We start from the raw sequence: 16,320 nt of genomic DNA on the forward strand, positions 1-16,320 counted from the left end.
ACCCAAACAGACAGGGCATGAGCTGGGAGGAGCAGAAGTGCGGTGGGATGGGATAGATAGGAGTGGAGTGGAGTGGAGTGGAGTGGAGTGGAGTGGAGTGGAGTACTGATTGTGAGGAGGGACAAACCAGAGTGCAGAGATTCTGTGGAAGAGCAGGCTGGAGGAAGGTACCAGGCTCAAGAAGCCAGAAGGTGGGGGAAAATTAGCCCAGGGGAAGAGAGTTTGCAGCTGGGAACACGGTGCCAGCAGCACATAGCTGCTTCTCACAGGGCTCCTGGGCTGGGACCTGGAGGAGTGGGTGGGCCCGGGTCTCTACCCCCTCCTTGGGGAAACTGGAGTGGCTGGAGATGCCCTGACCCACTACAAGCAATGGAAGTGTGAGGCCCACTAGGGTGTACTCGGCTATCTGCCACAGGCTAAACATTCCTAAAAGACAAAAAATAAAAACTTCAAACTTATTCAAATACACAGGCTACATTAAACCAAGTGAGATTAACAGGCAATTCAGGGGCTGGCCAGAACGTGCTGGTTGCTTTAAGGATTTGGACTTTCACAGTGAAATGGAAATGTCCATTAGTTGCTGGATTTGTTTGTTGTTCTCCTCTTCCCTTTGGAGCAGTTCGGAATACAGCAGGTACATTTCTTTTTTGTTCTCGGAGTTCAATCTCGTTTTAGGGGTTCAGGTAAACTGTTTCAAACATAACTTTAAACAATATTGTAAGAGTACTACAACAACATATATAACAATCATGATTATTAAGATTGAAAAGATACCATACATAATTTTCTTTCCTAAAGGTCCTGTGGCAGGCAGCCAGGAGGTCAATGAGGACCACAGTTCTTCATAGCCCCAATGAGTGTTTTCTGAGGCTACCTGGTGCAATATCCTGAGCTGAGATTGAATTTTGTGAAGATCTGTCTCAATTCTTTTATTCTGGTTCACATACATACAGCAACTTGAATTTATTAAGGCACATACTCTGCCCTGGGAGGCTAAAAGAAAATCTAGGGCCATACGATTTTGGGTAGTGACTTGAGACAGTTGGGAAACTTCTTCTTGCAAAGTTTGAATAACGTCCATATTAGCATTCCCCATTGCTTCTATGGTGGCAGAAAGGTTGACTACTGTCTTTTCCAACTCGGTTACCCCTAGCAAAGGAAAAAGAGGCTGTAATATAAGGTGGGTTATCTGAGGCCCATTTGTCTAGTGATGCAAGTATAGTCACTAATGGGATACCTTGCTTTGGGAGTGCTGGTCCGTGAGTGCAGATCCAGCAATTACTGTGATTATTCTGGTCAGCAATAGATTGGGACAGTTTCACGAGGACGTTAGAGTTGCAGTCAGACAAGACAAATGAAAAGGTTAGGGATAAGATAACAGCTAAGGTTTTCATTTTACCATCACCAGAGTCTCTTACAGTTTTCGCGGTCTTAGATTGTATTGATGCTTTGGAGTTTCGTCGGTATTGACTGAGAACAGATGGCTGGGGGAGGGGTTCTCTCTGCGATCTTTCAAAGTCTCAGGGTTCCTTGAATTGGGGTTTACCAATGGGGACCGAAATTCTATTGCCCTTGAGTCTAAAGGCATTGGAGTCTTTTTGCACTGCGGGGTGTGAACCCAGTTAGGATATCCTTGACATTGCACAGTGGGATTAGTGGTTAGCAACACTAAATGGGGTCCTTTCCACCAAGGCTGCAGTGCATTCTGTTGTTGGTGGATCTTTACAGAGACCCAATCTCCAGGTTGTAGGGAGTGGCATGGTTCTGTTGCAAGTGCTGGAAGGGCTTCTTGAACCTGTGAGTAGGTAGACTTGACACACTTCATTAATAATTTACAATAGTTCAGTATTACATCATCCATTAAATGTAGATCCAATTCTTGCCTGTTTGGCGGTGGGGTGTGTGGCAATCTCATGAATCTGGCCATAAGGATCTCATGTATGTTAGAAATACTGTCAACAGAAAACATGGACTAACATACATGAGAGCTATAGGCAAGGCATCTGGCCACTCCAAGCTGGTTTCTGCACATATTTTGGCTAGTCTAGTTTTCAAGTCAGAATTCTTTCTTTCTACATCTCCGCTAGACTGGGGGTGATATGCACAGTGCAGGTGTTATTGAATTCCTAAGGCTTTACATATGTTTTGAATAACCTGTCCTGTGAAGTGGGTCCCTCTATTGCTGTCCAGAATGAGGGGCAACCCAAACCTAGGTATAAATTCTCTCAACAGTTTCTTGGCGACAGTTACTGCATCTGCTCGCCTACAACGATGTGCCTCTACGCATCCTGAAAACATATCAATAATGACTTAACACATATTCAAAGTTACAACATTTAGGCATTTGAATGAAATCTATTGACAAGTTCACAAAGGGACCCGCACGGAATGGGGTGTGCTGAAGGTTTGGTCTTTTCCCTCTGGCTATGTTATGGGCTAGGCAAATAGGACAGGTGCTGCAGTGCTGCTGTGCTATAGAAGAAAAATGTGGGGTAAACCAATCACGCTGAACTGCTGTGATCATCCCCCCTTTGCTCGTATGAGCCACAGAGTGGGTCACATGGGCAAGGTAGGGTAAAAGGGCCTTGGGCACTACTAGGCAGCCATCCAGGGAGCGCCACGAGGTTTCTGGGTGCACTTGGCACCCTTGTCGGAGCCAGTCCCCTCCCCCCCCCTTTTTTTTTTAAAGGTATAGTGTATCAGGCTGAAGTGCCTCTTGGTGGGAAGGGGTGTGTGTTTGTGGTTCTGTTATTTTAGTATTTCATGAAAACAGGATTGGGCCAATGTTCTTTTTATCCAACAACACGCGGCACACACACTAATTAAACAAATACAACTTAACACTAAAACATTTCACAATGGGTGTAGTATAACAGACATTATCTCTGTGGAGGTGGGGGACTATCCAGTAAAAACATCATACCAATGATGTGCAGTAAGTTGTTTTTTTTTTTGTTTTTTTTCTGCCTTAGCAATGCTAATCATTTTCTTATTAGAATGTGAAATTTGAATAGTCCTGTTTCCAGCATCTTGCTTTGTTTGCTGCAGTAACCGGGTTACTTTTGCTCCCTGTAACAAGTGATCAGCTATTTCAGATCAATTTAACCCAAGGCTCACTGAAAATTCTGTTAGGCTGGCACTGAGAGTTGTAGGTAGGATTTTTGGTAGGTAATATGTATGGTTTGTGGTATACAGAACACTTACTTTGCATTTGCATTCATTTACAGGGGGTTTGCTAGTACTCCGATCCTCCCAGAATACCTCTTCCCACGATGATATACAAACACATTGTCCATTGTATAGAACTGTGGTGGTATTTTCTAATTTATCCCAAATACATGTTCCCACTGTGGTAGTTCTGCTGCATGGTTCTATGGAGGAAGGTATGGATAGGCAGACCCATTGTTGGGGGTTCCAGGCACTACACCCCTGGTGTGCAATAGTTTTCCCTCTCTCCTGGACCACTGACTCATAACCCGGGGTAACCAAAAGGATCCTGTGGACAATTTTGATAAGGGGCTTACCTTCCATAATTCTACCTTCATAAATTGCTGGTGGGCAATTCTTGCAAAGACCTATTTTGACATTCTGAGGCACAATAACCATGACTCTGCACCCTTCCTGTTTGGCAGTGCAGCTGGTTCTACAAATTAGGATGTACACGCACTTTTGTAAAACAGTCAAATTCATTCCAAGTAACACAGGTTTTACAGCAAAATAAAGAGTATACATTACTTTTAACTGATTATATTTAAGTTCAGGCACTTGAAATTCAAAATTACATCCCCTCATCTCTATAATACTGCAAAAACATCTCTTTTCAGGCCCCCTTTTCCTTCCAAATTCATTGATCTTGATTGCCCTTTATTTCTCCTCCTTGCTACCTGATAGAGGATGTTTTTGTAAATAAAGTTACAATGCTTCTTGATTTTTTTCTGCTTCATGCAGTATCTCCAATACCATACACAACAATGTTAGTAACAAGACAAACAAACACAAAACATAGAACACAACACAATTTTTGTTGCAACCGTAGATCCATGGTTTTGTTGTTTAGCTGTTTCACTGGTACCAGTTTTTCCTGCAGTTCTGAAAGACAAAAAGAACATTTTTCTACTCTCTTTGGGGGGTGGCAGATTATTGCTTAGAATACTCCTTTCTTTTACATAGCTCCTTTCTGATTGCAGGCAAAACAGACAAATTACCCTGATATTTTCCTGTGTTTTTTGTTCTCTAGGCAGGCCAGGTTTGTTATGGCTTCTCCCTTTTAAGGTTTTAGAGTGAATTTCTTTCACAAGGTGGTGTACCTCAGTTTCCCTTTTGCTTGGGCTGGACGGGTTATATACCACCAGGTACTGGGCCAATTTATCCTCTAAATTGGAAATTGTGTGGACGTTTGCTAATGCTTGTCTTGTCCACGTATTGGGACCAAATTTGTTGCAAAGCAGAGGAGAAGGGAGTCTTCTCTTCTATAGATGGCAGAGGGGTCAGTATTGTAAATTCTTCCCCTGTGGATAGCTTTTGGTTTTATGTTGTTGTTGTTGTTGTTTTCCTTAAACATATTTTTTGGATTTTTCATCAGTCCTCTGGTTCCTAGCAATCAGTTTCTTATCCCAGGGGACTGCAAAAATACTTTGTTAATGCACGGTGGATTTCTAATGTGCTTTGATTTGGGACAGCTACTAAGCCCTGTCCCAAGCTCTTCAACAGGCAGGCAGACTCCTGCGCTGTTGAAATAGATAGATCTGTCGGGGACCACGGTCTAGCAGGTCCTCAGTTGTTTCTTGAATATGGGGTACCCCTTCTAATGCTGGATACAGATGTCTAGGGCCTGAATTTGGGGGATAGGCCAATTTCTCCCGTACCTCTTTCAATTGCTGTTTTAATTTTTCCTGGAAGTCTTTGAGACTCCAAGTTTGTGACTTTTTGAAGCTTCACCACACCAATCAAAAATGCATCCCATTGTGACTGGGATACTTTGGATCCATGAGACTCTTAAATGCATTATCTTATCCAAATCAAACGTTCCCACTTTGGGGAACTGCCTGGCCGGGTCACTCTTGGTATAAAAGTGCCATTTCACCAGAAACTTGCAAGTTCTGGGAGAGTATTGTATAATCAGATAATAAGCTGGGGTTCCCTTCGGGGGACCTGACACTTGCCTAGATTGTCCTGTCCCCGTTATCTCTCTCTCTCTCTCTCTCTCTCTCTCTCTCTCTCTCTCTCTCTCTCTCTCTCTCTCTCTCTCTCTCACTCACACAGGAATGGTTTATTGAGGAATCCGCACAGCTTCAATTCAGCCCACAATTCTGCCGAGGTGAATGAACCCGATAACGGAACACTTATTTAGCGGGAGGGGGTTGGGAAGGAGACAAGACAGAAAAGGGGTCCTCCAAAGTCACAGGAGTCCAAACCCTAGGCCCGCCAAGTGACCAAGGCTAAGGTGTCTTGGACAACTGATCATGAATCAGAAAAGGGGAAGGGGTAGCCTTGTTGCTGCAAACACTCCACCTGTCTGTTGGGTCACTGGGTTTAGGCAAGCCCCCCTTGCAACTTGACTCTCACCGGTCATCGCCAACAAGGCTAGCAGTGGAATCAGGGCGGTTAGAACTTGCCTTAGTCCAAGACCTGGTCAACGGCTCATTTTGTCAAACACAATCATTCGGGACTCACTCATTCGCCTTAGTACCCCTTAATGTGCTGCTGGGTGCAACGCTTAAAACTGGCGAGGTGAGGACCTGATAGCGTCCTCAGCCCGCAATACGAACCCCCAGACTCTCCCTGCGTGCTCTCCAGAGACAGACAGACAGACAGAAAGTTTAAAAGCTCACCTCGACCCTTAACAAATTTCGGATCTCGCTTCGCTGTTCTCTAATAGGAAGCCTACGGGCAGCCCTCCTCCGAAACCCCGAATAGAGATTTAAAAGGTCTCTTACCTTTTGAGTGGCGCCTGGGGTTTGGCGGGTAGCAGTCCACGGTTCTTCCTAGACAATACCAGCTCTTGGAGAGCCGAGTCACGGTACCAAATTGTCGTAGAAAGATCACACAGCTTCTCTTTTACGGTTGGATCGAGCAGAATTTTAATTGTGACATACACACAGGAAGCTATAGCTATAGGGAAGCCCAGACAGCACATCCCTGTGCTGATCTCTGGAACTTCGCCTTGGTACAAAATACAGATGGCTTACATGGATTTTTAAGATTCCTTTTTACATATAGATCGTATAGTGGAGTTTCTGATACTTAACAGGTCATTTACCGCACATAGGGTACTTATAACACACAATGGGGGTCTCACGGTGCCAGCATGTCCCGGTGATTTTCCCGGTGCCAGTGAGTCCCGAGTCACATGCAGTCACTTGTTATCTATGTGAGAGGGTATGGCTGGGTGTGGCTACAAAGGTAGTTAACGTCTTACAACATAGACCAACGTTTTTGCATTTCTATTGTAGTTCTAAGACATCCTACCTGTATTTAGCATTTCTATCACAGTTCCAGTCTAAGGCATCCTGTCTGTATTTTTGTGATTCCACACAGAACAGAGTGAGAGCAGGGGCTGCCTGCCCCGCAGCACCACTGATGCCCCTCCATCCCGATCAGCAGACCCCTGCTATCCCAGCCCTGGCTGGGCTCTCTCTGCCAGTGCCCTTCAATCCCGCTTCATCTTGGTCACCGTGTGTCCGTGCTGCAGTTGTCTGAAGGCCAGAAGGAGGGTTTGCATGTTGGAAGGCTGGCCTGTGTGCAGCTGATTGCCCAGCTGCAGGAGAGAAACCAGTCTCCAGAGCCAGACCCCCACCCAAAGGGGAGTTCCAGGGGGCTGCGAGTGGCAGCCAGCAGTGGGTCTTCACAGCCAAGTTCCCCCCTGGATGTGAGACGGTTGGGGATCGAACTATGACTAAAAGAGCTAGAAAAGCAGCGGGAGCCTGAAAGGGAGGGAAAAGAGCAACAGCGGCAGCATGCGAGAGATCAACTGGAAAAACAGAGGCAGCATGAACTGGAGTAGGCCAAGAGGATGGGCACCGTTGTGAGTGCGGGTAGAGCCCAGGGTGCCAGCTCTGCAGGGCGCATAGACGCTAAACTTGCTGGCCCGTTCAAAGAGGGAGGGAATAGAGATGCTGTGACGCTGGCTGAATTAAGGAGACCATTTATGATATTATCTAACTGTCATGTGGGCTGGCTTGAGAGGGGGGCAGTTAGTGTATTGTGTGACATCAGCATGGCAGAATCATAATAATCCATGTGGGATATGCCATGTCAGGTGTGGTTAGGGAGGTTATGATATGCTAAGTAAGAGAATAATACTTATGTTAATGTGTAATATGTGAAATGGAAGTTATAGATGTATTTGAGATATCTGTTTCAATCGTGCTGTCGGGGCAACACCCCAGATAGGATGGCTGCAGAACAATGGCCAGCGTAATGGCCCATTAAAGCCTTCCCAGGTGCAAGGGGCCCAGAGAGAGAAGCCAGCATCACTAATGAGTCACCAGAACCTGCTTACGTGACTGGACCCCAGGCACACCTGAAGAGTCACCAGGATTGGCCCATGTGACTCTGGACTCCATTTTGGGTCTTGTGACTGTCCATAGGCCGCATGGCTGGGGGAGGGGGTTTATAAGCTCAAACCACACGATCCATCTTGGTCTATGATCCTGTCCAGCTGCAGACACATACCTACCTCTGGACCAATTCATCTTGCAACTGAACCGAAGGACTTAGACCCATCCAGGTACTGGATGTGAACCAGAGGGAAGTATACAAGCCTGCAAATCCACATCTCTTCCAGAAACCTGATGTAAATGGACTTTTAATCATTTGTATATCTGTGATTTTAACCCTTTAACATTTCTCTCATGGTTTATTTCTTTCTTTTTACAATAAACCTTTAGTTTAGATACTAAAGGATTGGCTGCCAGCGTGGTATTCTGGGTAAGATCCAAACTTATATTGATCTGGTGCTGTGGCTGACCCTTTGGGGTCAGAGGGAACCTTTTTAGTAAAGAGCATAGAGTTCTAGTAACGGGTCTCTTTACTGGATCTAGTGCTGATTTGGGAGCCTGGAGCTGAAATGCAATAAAGGGGGCTGTAGGCATTTGTGGACTGGCTTCTCGATAACCAGTGTGGGGAAATCAGAAGCAGTTTGTGGCTGGTTGGGAAGCCGGGCTTCAGTGTCACCCACCAGCGTGGGAGGATCTACTCTCCTTTTGAAGCCTGCCCTGACCGTGGCGTTATCAGTTGGCTACCCTGAGCACCGGTCGTATCACACTAAAATACCAAGGGACCTGGCCCCAGAGCTTTAGAAAGACCAGTCCCAGGTCCTCCCCAGCCCCAGCCGTGCAACAAAGTGCCAGGGCAGGGAGCGGGTGAGCAGCCCCCTGCTGAGCCCTGCCCCACAGCACAGGCCCCCTAGTGCTGCCCGGGCACTGGGGCAGCCCTGTGAGCAGAGAGTGTCCCCCACTGAGTCCTTGCCCAGCTCCCTGTAGCACTGGGGCCAGCACTGACAGCCAGGGGAGAGTGCCCCTACTGCGCCCTGCCCTGTCCCAGGGGACAACGGAGCAGGAGCCAGTTCCTTGACCAGGCCCCGGCTCCCCCAGGGCTTAGAGCCGAGCCCCCCGCTGGCTGCTCGCAGGTCCCCTCTCTCGGGCAGTGGAGCAGGGGGCTGAGCAGGTCTCAGTGGCATATTACAGGGAGCCCAGCCAGCATCCCCTCCTCGCCCTGCCCAGGGATGGAGGGAGCCAGTGGGGCCAGGCCCTGCACTTCCCAGCAGCCAGGAGAATCTCTGACCAGCCCACGGCCTCTGTGCCCCACATCTCAGCCCCGCCAGGCCAGGCCGTTGGGGCACCAGCCAGTGGCTAGGAACGGCCGTGCTGGGAGTCACTGAGGTAGGGGAGAAAGCCCAGCACTGAAGCAGCTGGGGGCAGCTTGGGGAAAGCTCCCCGGCCCCTCTCCCACAATCCCCCCAGAGGAGATTCCCACTGGAGGGCCTGGGTCCGGAGGCCGTTTCAGGAAAAGCCTGTCTCCCTCAGCTGGAGCTTGAACCATGTAGCCCGTGGCTACATGCAGCTGCCTTGCCAGGTGAGGGAGCCGGCCTAGTGCTGCCATGCCACAGCCCCGTGGCAGGTAGTGCAGGGAAGACACAGCGAGAGCCAATGATGCCCAGCCACGGCGGCTGCCCGTGGGGCAGGGGCTCTCTGAGGGGGCAGTGAGGGCCGAGGTCCGGGGTGAGATCCACAGGGTCCGTGTTCGAGGGGAGACAAACCCGGAGCGTGGCCAGGTCTCATTCCCCTGCTTGACCAAGGGCTAAAAGCGTGGCAGACCAGGGGTGCTGCCTGGTGCCAGAGACGGGCAGGGCAGGCGTGTGAACTTGCCATGGGGCAGACCCAGCCAGGCCTGTGCAGCGCGGCTATTCTACAATTCAAAGCCAACCACGGGCCATATTCCCTTCACCCAGCTATCGTCCTGAGCCACAGCCCAGGCGCTGCCTCTGGAACGGCACCGGGGGGGGGGGGGGGGGAAGCGACCTGGTACAAGGGGGCGGGGAAATGGAGCAGGCAGGATGCAGCATGTGAGGGGAAGGAGGTTGGAGAGCACTGAGGTGGTGCAGGGAGGAGGGGGTGAGTCTGAGGGGACAGAACTAGCATGGGGCAGACCAGAGGGGAGGGGATGGACCCAGGGCCTGGCATTTGGGGGGACCGGAACTGAGGGGGGAGGGATCTATACTCCCCAGGGGGGCTGTCTGGGGTGGCCCAATCCAGACCTAGCAGTGTCACGGCTGCCAATGGGCCTTGGCCAAGCCGTGACCCCTGAGAAGACGGCGCCAGGGCTCAGTGGGCAGCGACCCCCTAGCCAGGAAGGGGAAGGGGGCGTAAGGGGGTCTGTGCTGGGAGCCCCACCCCTCAGCAGGGACAGCACGGGGTCAGGGCAGTGCCCGGGTACGGAAGGGTTACAGGCTGCCCCCCCCACTGCTCTCCCCATTGTGGGGGCCAGAGCCCAATGATCCTGCCTGACCAGCCCTGCCTCTGAGCATGATGTGAAATCCCTGGCAGCATGTGACTCTGGCCTGGGGCTGCATGGGGGGCAGTGATGATTCCCTCAACCCCTCAGCACCGTGAGCCTGGGGAACTCACTGCCACTAGATCCAGGGGGACAATGGAGGCCTCTGGCCAGGCACCCTGGGGAGCTTCCCTGTCCTCTCCCCAATCCCTCTAGCTCTGGCTGGTTGTGTCCATCACCCCGTTCTCCTTGCCCATGGCAGGGGGGCACCTACCGGTGCTGGGGCATGGCAGGCGGGTCTGGATGCAGCAGTGCCTGGTACTGATATGTCTTCACATCGAGCCCCCTGGCCCTGGCGATGTCCCGGATGGCCTCGCACACCCCATCCTGCAGCCCTGCAGGGACAGCCACGCACCGTGAGCAGGGGACTCTGAGAGGTGCCCATGGAACGGGGGTGTCCCAAGCTTGGCTCATTCTGGAGCTTGGGGTGAGGAGTAGATCCCAGGGCTGGATGGAGAAGGGGCCCAGCTGGGTTCCTTGGGGCTATGGCCCATGTGGGGGAGGGGCTCTGCGGCACTGCCCTCATGTGTGCGGGGCAGGAGGGGCTCACGCTGTATCTGGAAGGCCTGGCTCCAGTCCACGGCGTGGCTGCTCCCCAGCAGGGCCCGGCCGACACCCTCCTCCTGGTGGAAGGCCGAGAACAAGTTGGCGCAGTAATTGCCAGGGGGCACCTGCAGGGGGGACAGTGTCTGGGGGTGAGCACAGCCTCTGAGCCCCCTCCCCTTGACCCTCAGAGACGGCAGTGGGAGCCGGTAGGGGATCCCCGAAGGCCAGGGGGAGCAGGGCACAAGGAGCCCCACAACAGAGACTGAGGAGGTGTAACTGGGCAGGGGGGTCTGGGCAGCAGGAAGGGGAGCCAGGATGTGGGGCGGTGGGGCAGACAGAAGGAGGAGGGTAGAGATGACACCAGGCAGGGAGAGGGACAAGGATGTGGGGGAGGGGGGAGGGCAGGGATGACATCAGGTGGCGGAGGGGGAGGAGCAGAGATGGTGCCAGGCAGGTGGAGGAACCCAGCAAAGGGCCATGGGGTGAGGGCCCGCACCTCTCTGCGTGGCCGGGTGAGGACAATTTTGAACGATGGCCATGAATCCACCAGCACCTCCTGGCCTGCCGGGTTCCCGCAGTTCACATGCATCACAGTGCCATAGACCTGCCAAGACAGCGAGGTCAGAGCTGCAAGAGGATAGGGGTGAGGGGGTGTCAGGGAGGTCTCTACGATCCCTGGTGCTAGGCCCCAGCATTCACATTGTCCTTGGAGGAGCCCCTCGTGCGCCAGCCCCCCCAGGGGCCCTACTCTTCCCCCAGGGCAGGTCCCACAGCCTCACCGCCTCCGAGACAGAGCCTCTGGGCTCCAGCCTCCTGCTTTGCCCCCTGAGCTCTGCCCAGCGCGTCCCCCTGAGCCAAATGGCAGGCACCGACCTGGCCCCTCTTCAGGGACTCAGGCCCCCAGCCTGTGTTGCCGGGACACACACACACACACACACACAGCGTTGTCAAGCCAGGCGGCTTTCTGAGTCTCCCTTTGCACAGCACCGGGCGGCCTTGGGCCAGCAGCGAGATCTGAGAGTTAAAGCAGCATCGATGTGGTCCAATCCCCTCCCTCAGGCGATGGCCTGCCAGGCCCTGTCAGCGTTGGTACAACTCAGTTTCTGGTCACAGGCACTTTCCATACCCAGCTTAGAGCTGTCTCCCGTCCTCCCTCAGGGCTGGTCTCGTCGATAACGCTGGCTGGGGGCACGTGGGGGGGGTTCATGCCACTCCCAGCTTAGCTCTGCCTCTGTTTTCCCGGGGAGGGAGGCCATACGCTGGGTCCCTTGGCCTCAGCCTCAGGCAAGTGATACAGTCACTTCCAGAATGGGGTGAAAGCCGATGTGGTAAATACCAGGGCAGGAGAGGAATTATTTAAGTTCAGAGCCAATGTGGACACAAGCACTAATGGATATAAACTGGCCATCAGCAAGTTTAGACTTGAAATTAGATGCAGGTTTCTATCCATCAGAGGAGTGAAGTTCTGGAACAGCCTCCCAAGGGGAGCAGTGGGGGCAAGAAACCGAGCTGGCTTAAAGACTGAGCTTGATTTGTTTCTGGAGGGGATGGTCTGAGGGGACAGCCTAGTTTGGCAATTGGCTGATCTTTGACGTCTAGGTGTAAATATACCCAAAGGGATGTTAGATGGGGGTTCTGAGTTACTACAGGGAATTCTTTCTTGGGTGTCTTGCTGGTGAGTCTTGCCCAGGCCAATGAGGGAGCTGGGAGGGGGCAGGTCCCATGCTCTGTGATGTGACTAGGGAGCTGCGGTCAGAGCTAAGGACAATGCGGTGCCCTGAGCCAGGCATTGGTGAGCCAGAGCAGCCCGAGGAGCAGCCCAGGGAGCCGAGTCGCAGCCAGCCGGCAGCACAGAAGCTGCCCAGGAAGCAGAACTGGGCTGGGAGCAGAAAGCAGCAGCCTCGCTGGGGCTGGAGCCAGAACCGGAGACAAGGCTGGAGCCGTCCAGAGCTGGGTGGGGTGAGCTCGGGCAAGTTATGGGGGCCCTGGGCAAATGACCCGGCCCTGGGTGATGCTACCATCCATGAGGCCACGCGGGCCGGACTGGGAGGGGGATCGTGATCCCGATGGGTGCAGCGCTGGGGAAAAGGGTCCTGCCCCCAGTGTCTGGGGGTGCATGGCCACCCCCAGGTCAAGTGTCTGACTGCATCGGTATAGTGCAGCCAGGGCCTGAGGCATGCGAGAAAAAGACTGTGCGTGTCCCTCACAGTGGCAGGGGGTGGCCTTGGGTGCTTTACTTTAACCTTTCCAGTTATTTTCCTCTATTATTTAATTGGTTGCTGTTTAAACAATGTCATTTAAACAATGGTTCTGAGGTATACAAACTGATCAGTGGGTCTGGGAAGCGTCGGGTGCAGAGAGACACCCCGAGGTGGGGACACCCTAGCCCCTGTTCTAAGTGACCATGGCAAGTCTGGGGGGTCGAGCCTACAGGAATCCTGGGCCCAGCCTTGTCGGGGTTACAGGGACTCTGCCATGCAGGAGAGGTGGAGGCAGGTCCTCCAGGTCAGGCAGGCCTCTGGTAAAGGGAATAGGAGCGAGGACTCAGATCCTTTTGCTAACCAATTACCTGGATGAGTCAAACCTTGCGTGGCAGGCCGGAGGGGCTAGCTGGGCCCAGTACTGCCTTTTAACCCACTCAGTGTCTTCCCACTAACTACCACCTTCTACCCACTGGGAGTCAGATGAGTACAACAGGAAATGGGGACCGGTGACTGGCGTGGGAGCCCATCTGTCACCACGGCCTGTGCCCCAGAGGAGCTGGCTGGGCGACTGCTTTCCTCTGGCAGTTCAGTGCCCTCCTCAACTCTGAGCCTGAGCTTCACGCTGCCTCCTCGGCTGCCCAGAGGAGGAGTTAGCCCCTCTGTCCTGAGCAAACCCTACTTCCTCAGTCCTCCACCATTTTGCTCACAGAGGCCCTGTTTGCCTATAAACGTTGCACCTCAGGAATTTGCCGTCCCTTGGCAGGACCCACCACCAGCGTCGACTGCTCTCCTCACTTTGGGTTTACCTGTCTCCCACTTCTGGGGCACCTCCCCTGGTTCCCTTCCCAGGACCCATGCTAGGCCCTTGTGGGTCTCTTCATACCCAGAGGTACTGTCGAGTATGTTGCGCAGTTCCTCAGGCTTTTAAGCTCGTGGCGGGTGGGGGCATCTCAGAGAATTCTTCCAACCCAGCCAAGTTATAAAAACCCTCCAGTGCAGCGCCACCTGCCCCGTTAGCCAGTTGTGGAGACAAGCTCCCGGCAGGGCCGTGGCTTCCACAGACGTCACAGCCTGGGTCATTTCACACCCCAAACCTTTTCCTACAGGGGGTCAGTTCACACTTCAGCAGTGGAGCCTTCTTAAACTGTTCCTTCTCCCCTGTATCCGTGCCGTCCATCCGGCTGTGCACCTCCTGGCGTTGGGACCCAGTAAGGGAGTGACACATGGAGCCAGTCCACAGGGTCAAACCACCAGCCTGCTGAAAGGCAGGGAGTTCAGCATCTGCATCCCCCTGCCTTAAAGTGGGGCCACAATTTGGTATCTAGGCTCCCTGCAGAATGGGCATCCTGGGGCTCTTTCCCAAATTCCCCCTCGGTGCGGCCTCTCGCCACTCCTCCATCTCCAGCTCATGCTTCACTGCTTCTCTTCATGTTTTTGCTGCTCCTCAGTCAGCTGCTTCCCTTTCACGGACCGCTAGCTCCTTGGCTTTCAGCGCTAACTCCTACCGATTCAAATCTAGTGGAGGAGAACCAGGCCCTGAGGACACCCAGCTGGGGGGAATCAGGTCTGGAGAATGCCCTGCTGCTGCTTCTGTTACTCTTGGACTTTCGTCAAACCCTGCTTGGGTCTGGCCCCTGCTTCTGGGTCCCTTGATCCTCTCCAGCCTGCAATCAGCTGCGCCTTGTTCAACTCCCCAAGGCTGAGCCTCTCTCTCCCTGCCCTCCTTTGCCATGTGTGTCTCAGGGCTGTGGTCCGACACCGGCTTCTTGCTGTTCTCTTTGGCGAAGCTAGTTTTACTACTGGTGCATTCAGTATCCCACCTCTGGCACCATCTGAAAGCAAATGGCCTGTGTCTCTTAGCTCTGAGAGCAAACGTAACTCGCTTCCCTCACGGGGCAGCCAGGCAACATACGGCGCGGGGAAAGTGAGGCACACACAGGGGTCATAAGACACTACAGAAATGCCCATTTGCCACAGGGCAGAGCTGGGGGTTCCAAGTCACGAGGGAACGCTGGGATGTTCACAGACTGTGCGGGGGATGATGACAGCCACAGGGACCATGATTGGCTGGCACCCAGCTGTTCCGCACGGTAAGGGGCTGCCATGGAGCTGCCCACATTTCCACTGGCTCACGCAAAACCTCCCACGTTGCGATTGGCCAGCCCAGAGCCCCCTGCTCTGATTGAATGGGCAGGTGCTGCCCGCTACACTGGGTGAGCAGCAGGTATTTTATTTGTGGGGTGCTGGGTTTGATTTCGGGATGCAGGAAGGGCGAGTGAGGTGAGGCTCCCTGGGAGAGAGAGGGGCCCCCGCCACCCTCTCACCCGGATGAGTAACCTACCACCTCCCCCAGTGCTACCCTCCCCACCACGTCTACCTCTACCCCGTGGCAGGCAGCCTGTGTGATGAAGTGGGAACTTTCTGTAGTATGCTTCTGATTCCTATGTGCACCCCAGTTTCCCCTGGAGTCCTGCACAGCTCTGCACAGCGTGCGAGGGGCAGGGACAGGGATCCTACTCCCGTAGCAGCCCGACTGGAGACCAGAGGCGGTAACAAAGGGAAATAAGCCCACATACATTAAAGGAACATCTGGAGAGACCATGGAAACCCCATTGGCTGGGATGGCCGTTGCCGAGAAGGAGATTCCCCCCACTGTTCTGCAGCAGAGAGGCCCCAGCTGGAGACCCACGGCCAAGAAGGGTCAGGAGGGGGGTCTAAGAGCTGACTTTTGGAGGGTCTCTCCACCTGTCACCGTGGTCTAAGGACAAAGGGAGGGAGCCAGAGCCAGACACGGGGCCAGGATGGGCTGGGGCTTCACCTTCCCCCTGTACTGACCTGAGGACTTTCCGATGTTGTAGCCGGAGGAATAATGAACAACTACTGTGTTTTGCCAAGGTGGCTGGTGTCTCTGCAAACGCTCACGTTTGCATCACGCCGACATGGGCCCAGAACAAGCCTCCAGCCAGGGTCTGGGTGGGCTAGATTTGCTGCGGGGAGCCGTGGAGGGAGACCCATCGCTGGAGTCCCAGGGCCAGCCATGACGGAGGCCGTGCACCTGCCCCAGTGGAGGTGTGTGGATGAGAGCCTGTCCTTGCACTGCTCCCCCTGACCTGGAGAAGGGGCCTGTCCTCCACCCCAATCTATGTCCCATCACCCAGGGGACACAGAGGGACCTTCCCCTGCTCTCTGCCCAGCCTCAAGGTGGGAAGGGTCTTGTCACCGGCAGCGTCTCGGGCAGGCCCCGCCGTAGCAGCCCCTCCAGCAGCCGCAGCTTGGAGGAGCAGCTCAGGATCAGCATCTCTGGCCGGGAAGGGCCTTCACAGCTTCCAGCGGGACAGTGCGGGGGGCACCTGTGGGGCAGGCAACCCATCAGTTCCCTGTGACTGTCTCCCACCCCCACAGACCAGCGGAGAGATCCCAGCCCTGCCAAAACTGCAAACACTATGTGTAGACCCTACAATAATTAACGAGTTTGTGCACAGCCCTTGAGATCACCCAGAGACCCAGCACTAACTAA

The 16,320-nt window shown here is 53.4% G+C and overlaps 1 protein-coding gene across 1 annotated transcript in view; it reads right to left on the bottom strand.

Annotated features, from left to right (window-relative positions):
- LOC137154860 (glycine N-acyltransferase-like protein 3) overlaps nt 1-16,101 on the bottom strand; it is a 29,215-nt gene extending 13,114 nt beyond the window's left edge. The window contains exons 1-2 of the mRNA XM_067550706.1: nt 16,024-16,101; nt 11,096-11,203 (exon numbers count right to left, since the gene is read on the bottom strand). Of these exons, the coding sequence (XP_067406807.1) occupies nt 11,096-11,203; nt 16,024-16,101 (186 nt within the window). The remainder of the gene's footprint in view (nt 1-11,095; nt 11,204-16,023) is intronic.
- Nucleotides 16,102-16,320: the final 219 nt, after the last annotated feature.

The sequence above is a fragment of the Emydura macquarii genome, unplaced genomic scaffold, assembly GCF_026122565.2.
Source record: "Emydura macquarii macquarii isolate MOO-44397 ecotype Brisbane River unplaced genomic scaffold, CSIRO-AGI_Emac_v2 contig_1305, whole genome shotgun sequence".
NCBI lineage: Eukaryota > Metazoa > Chordata > Testudines > Chelidae > Emydura > Emydura macquarii.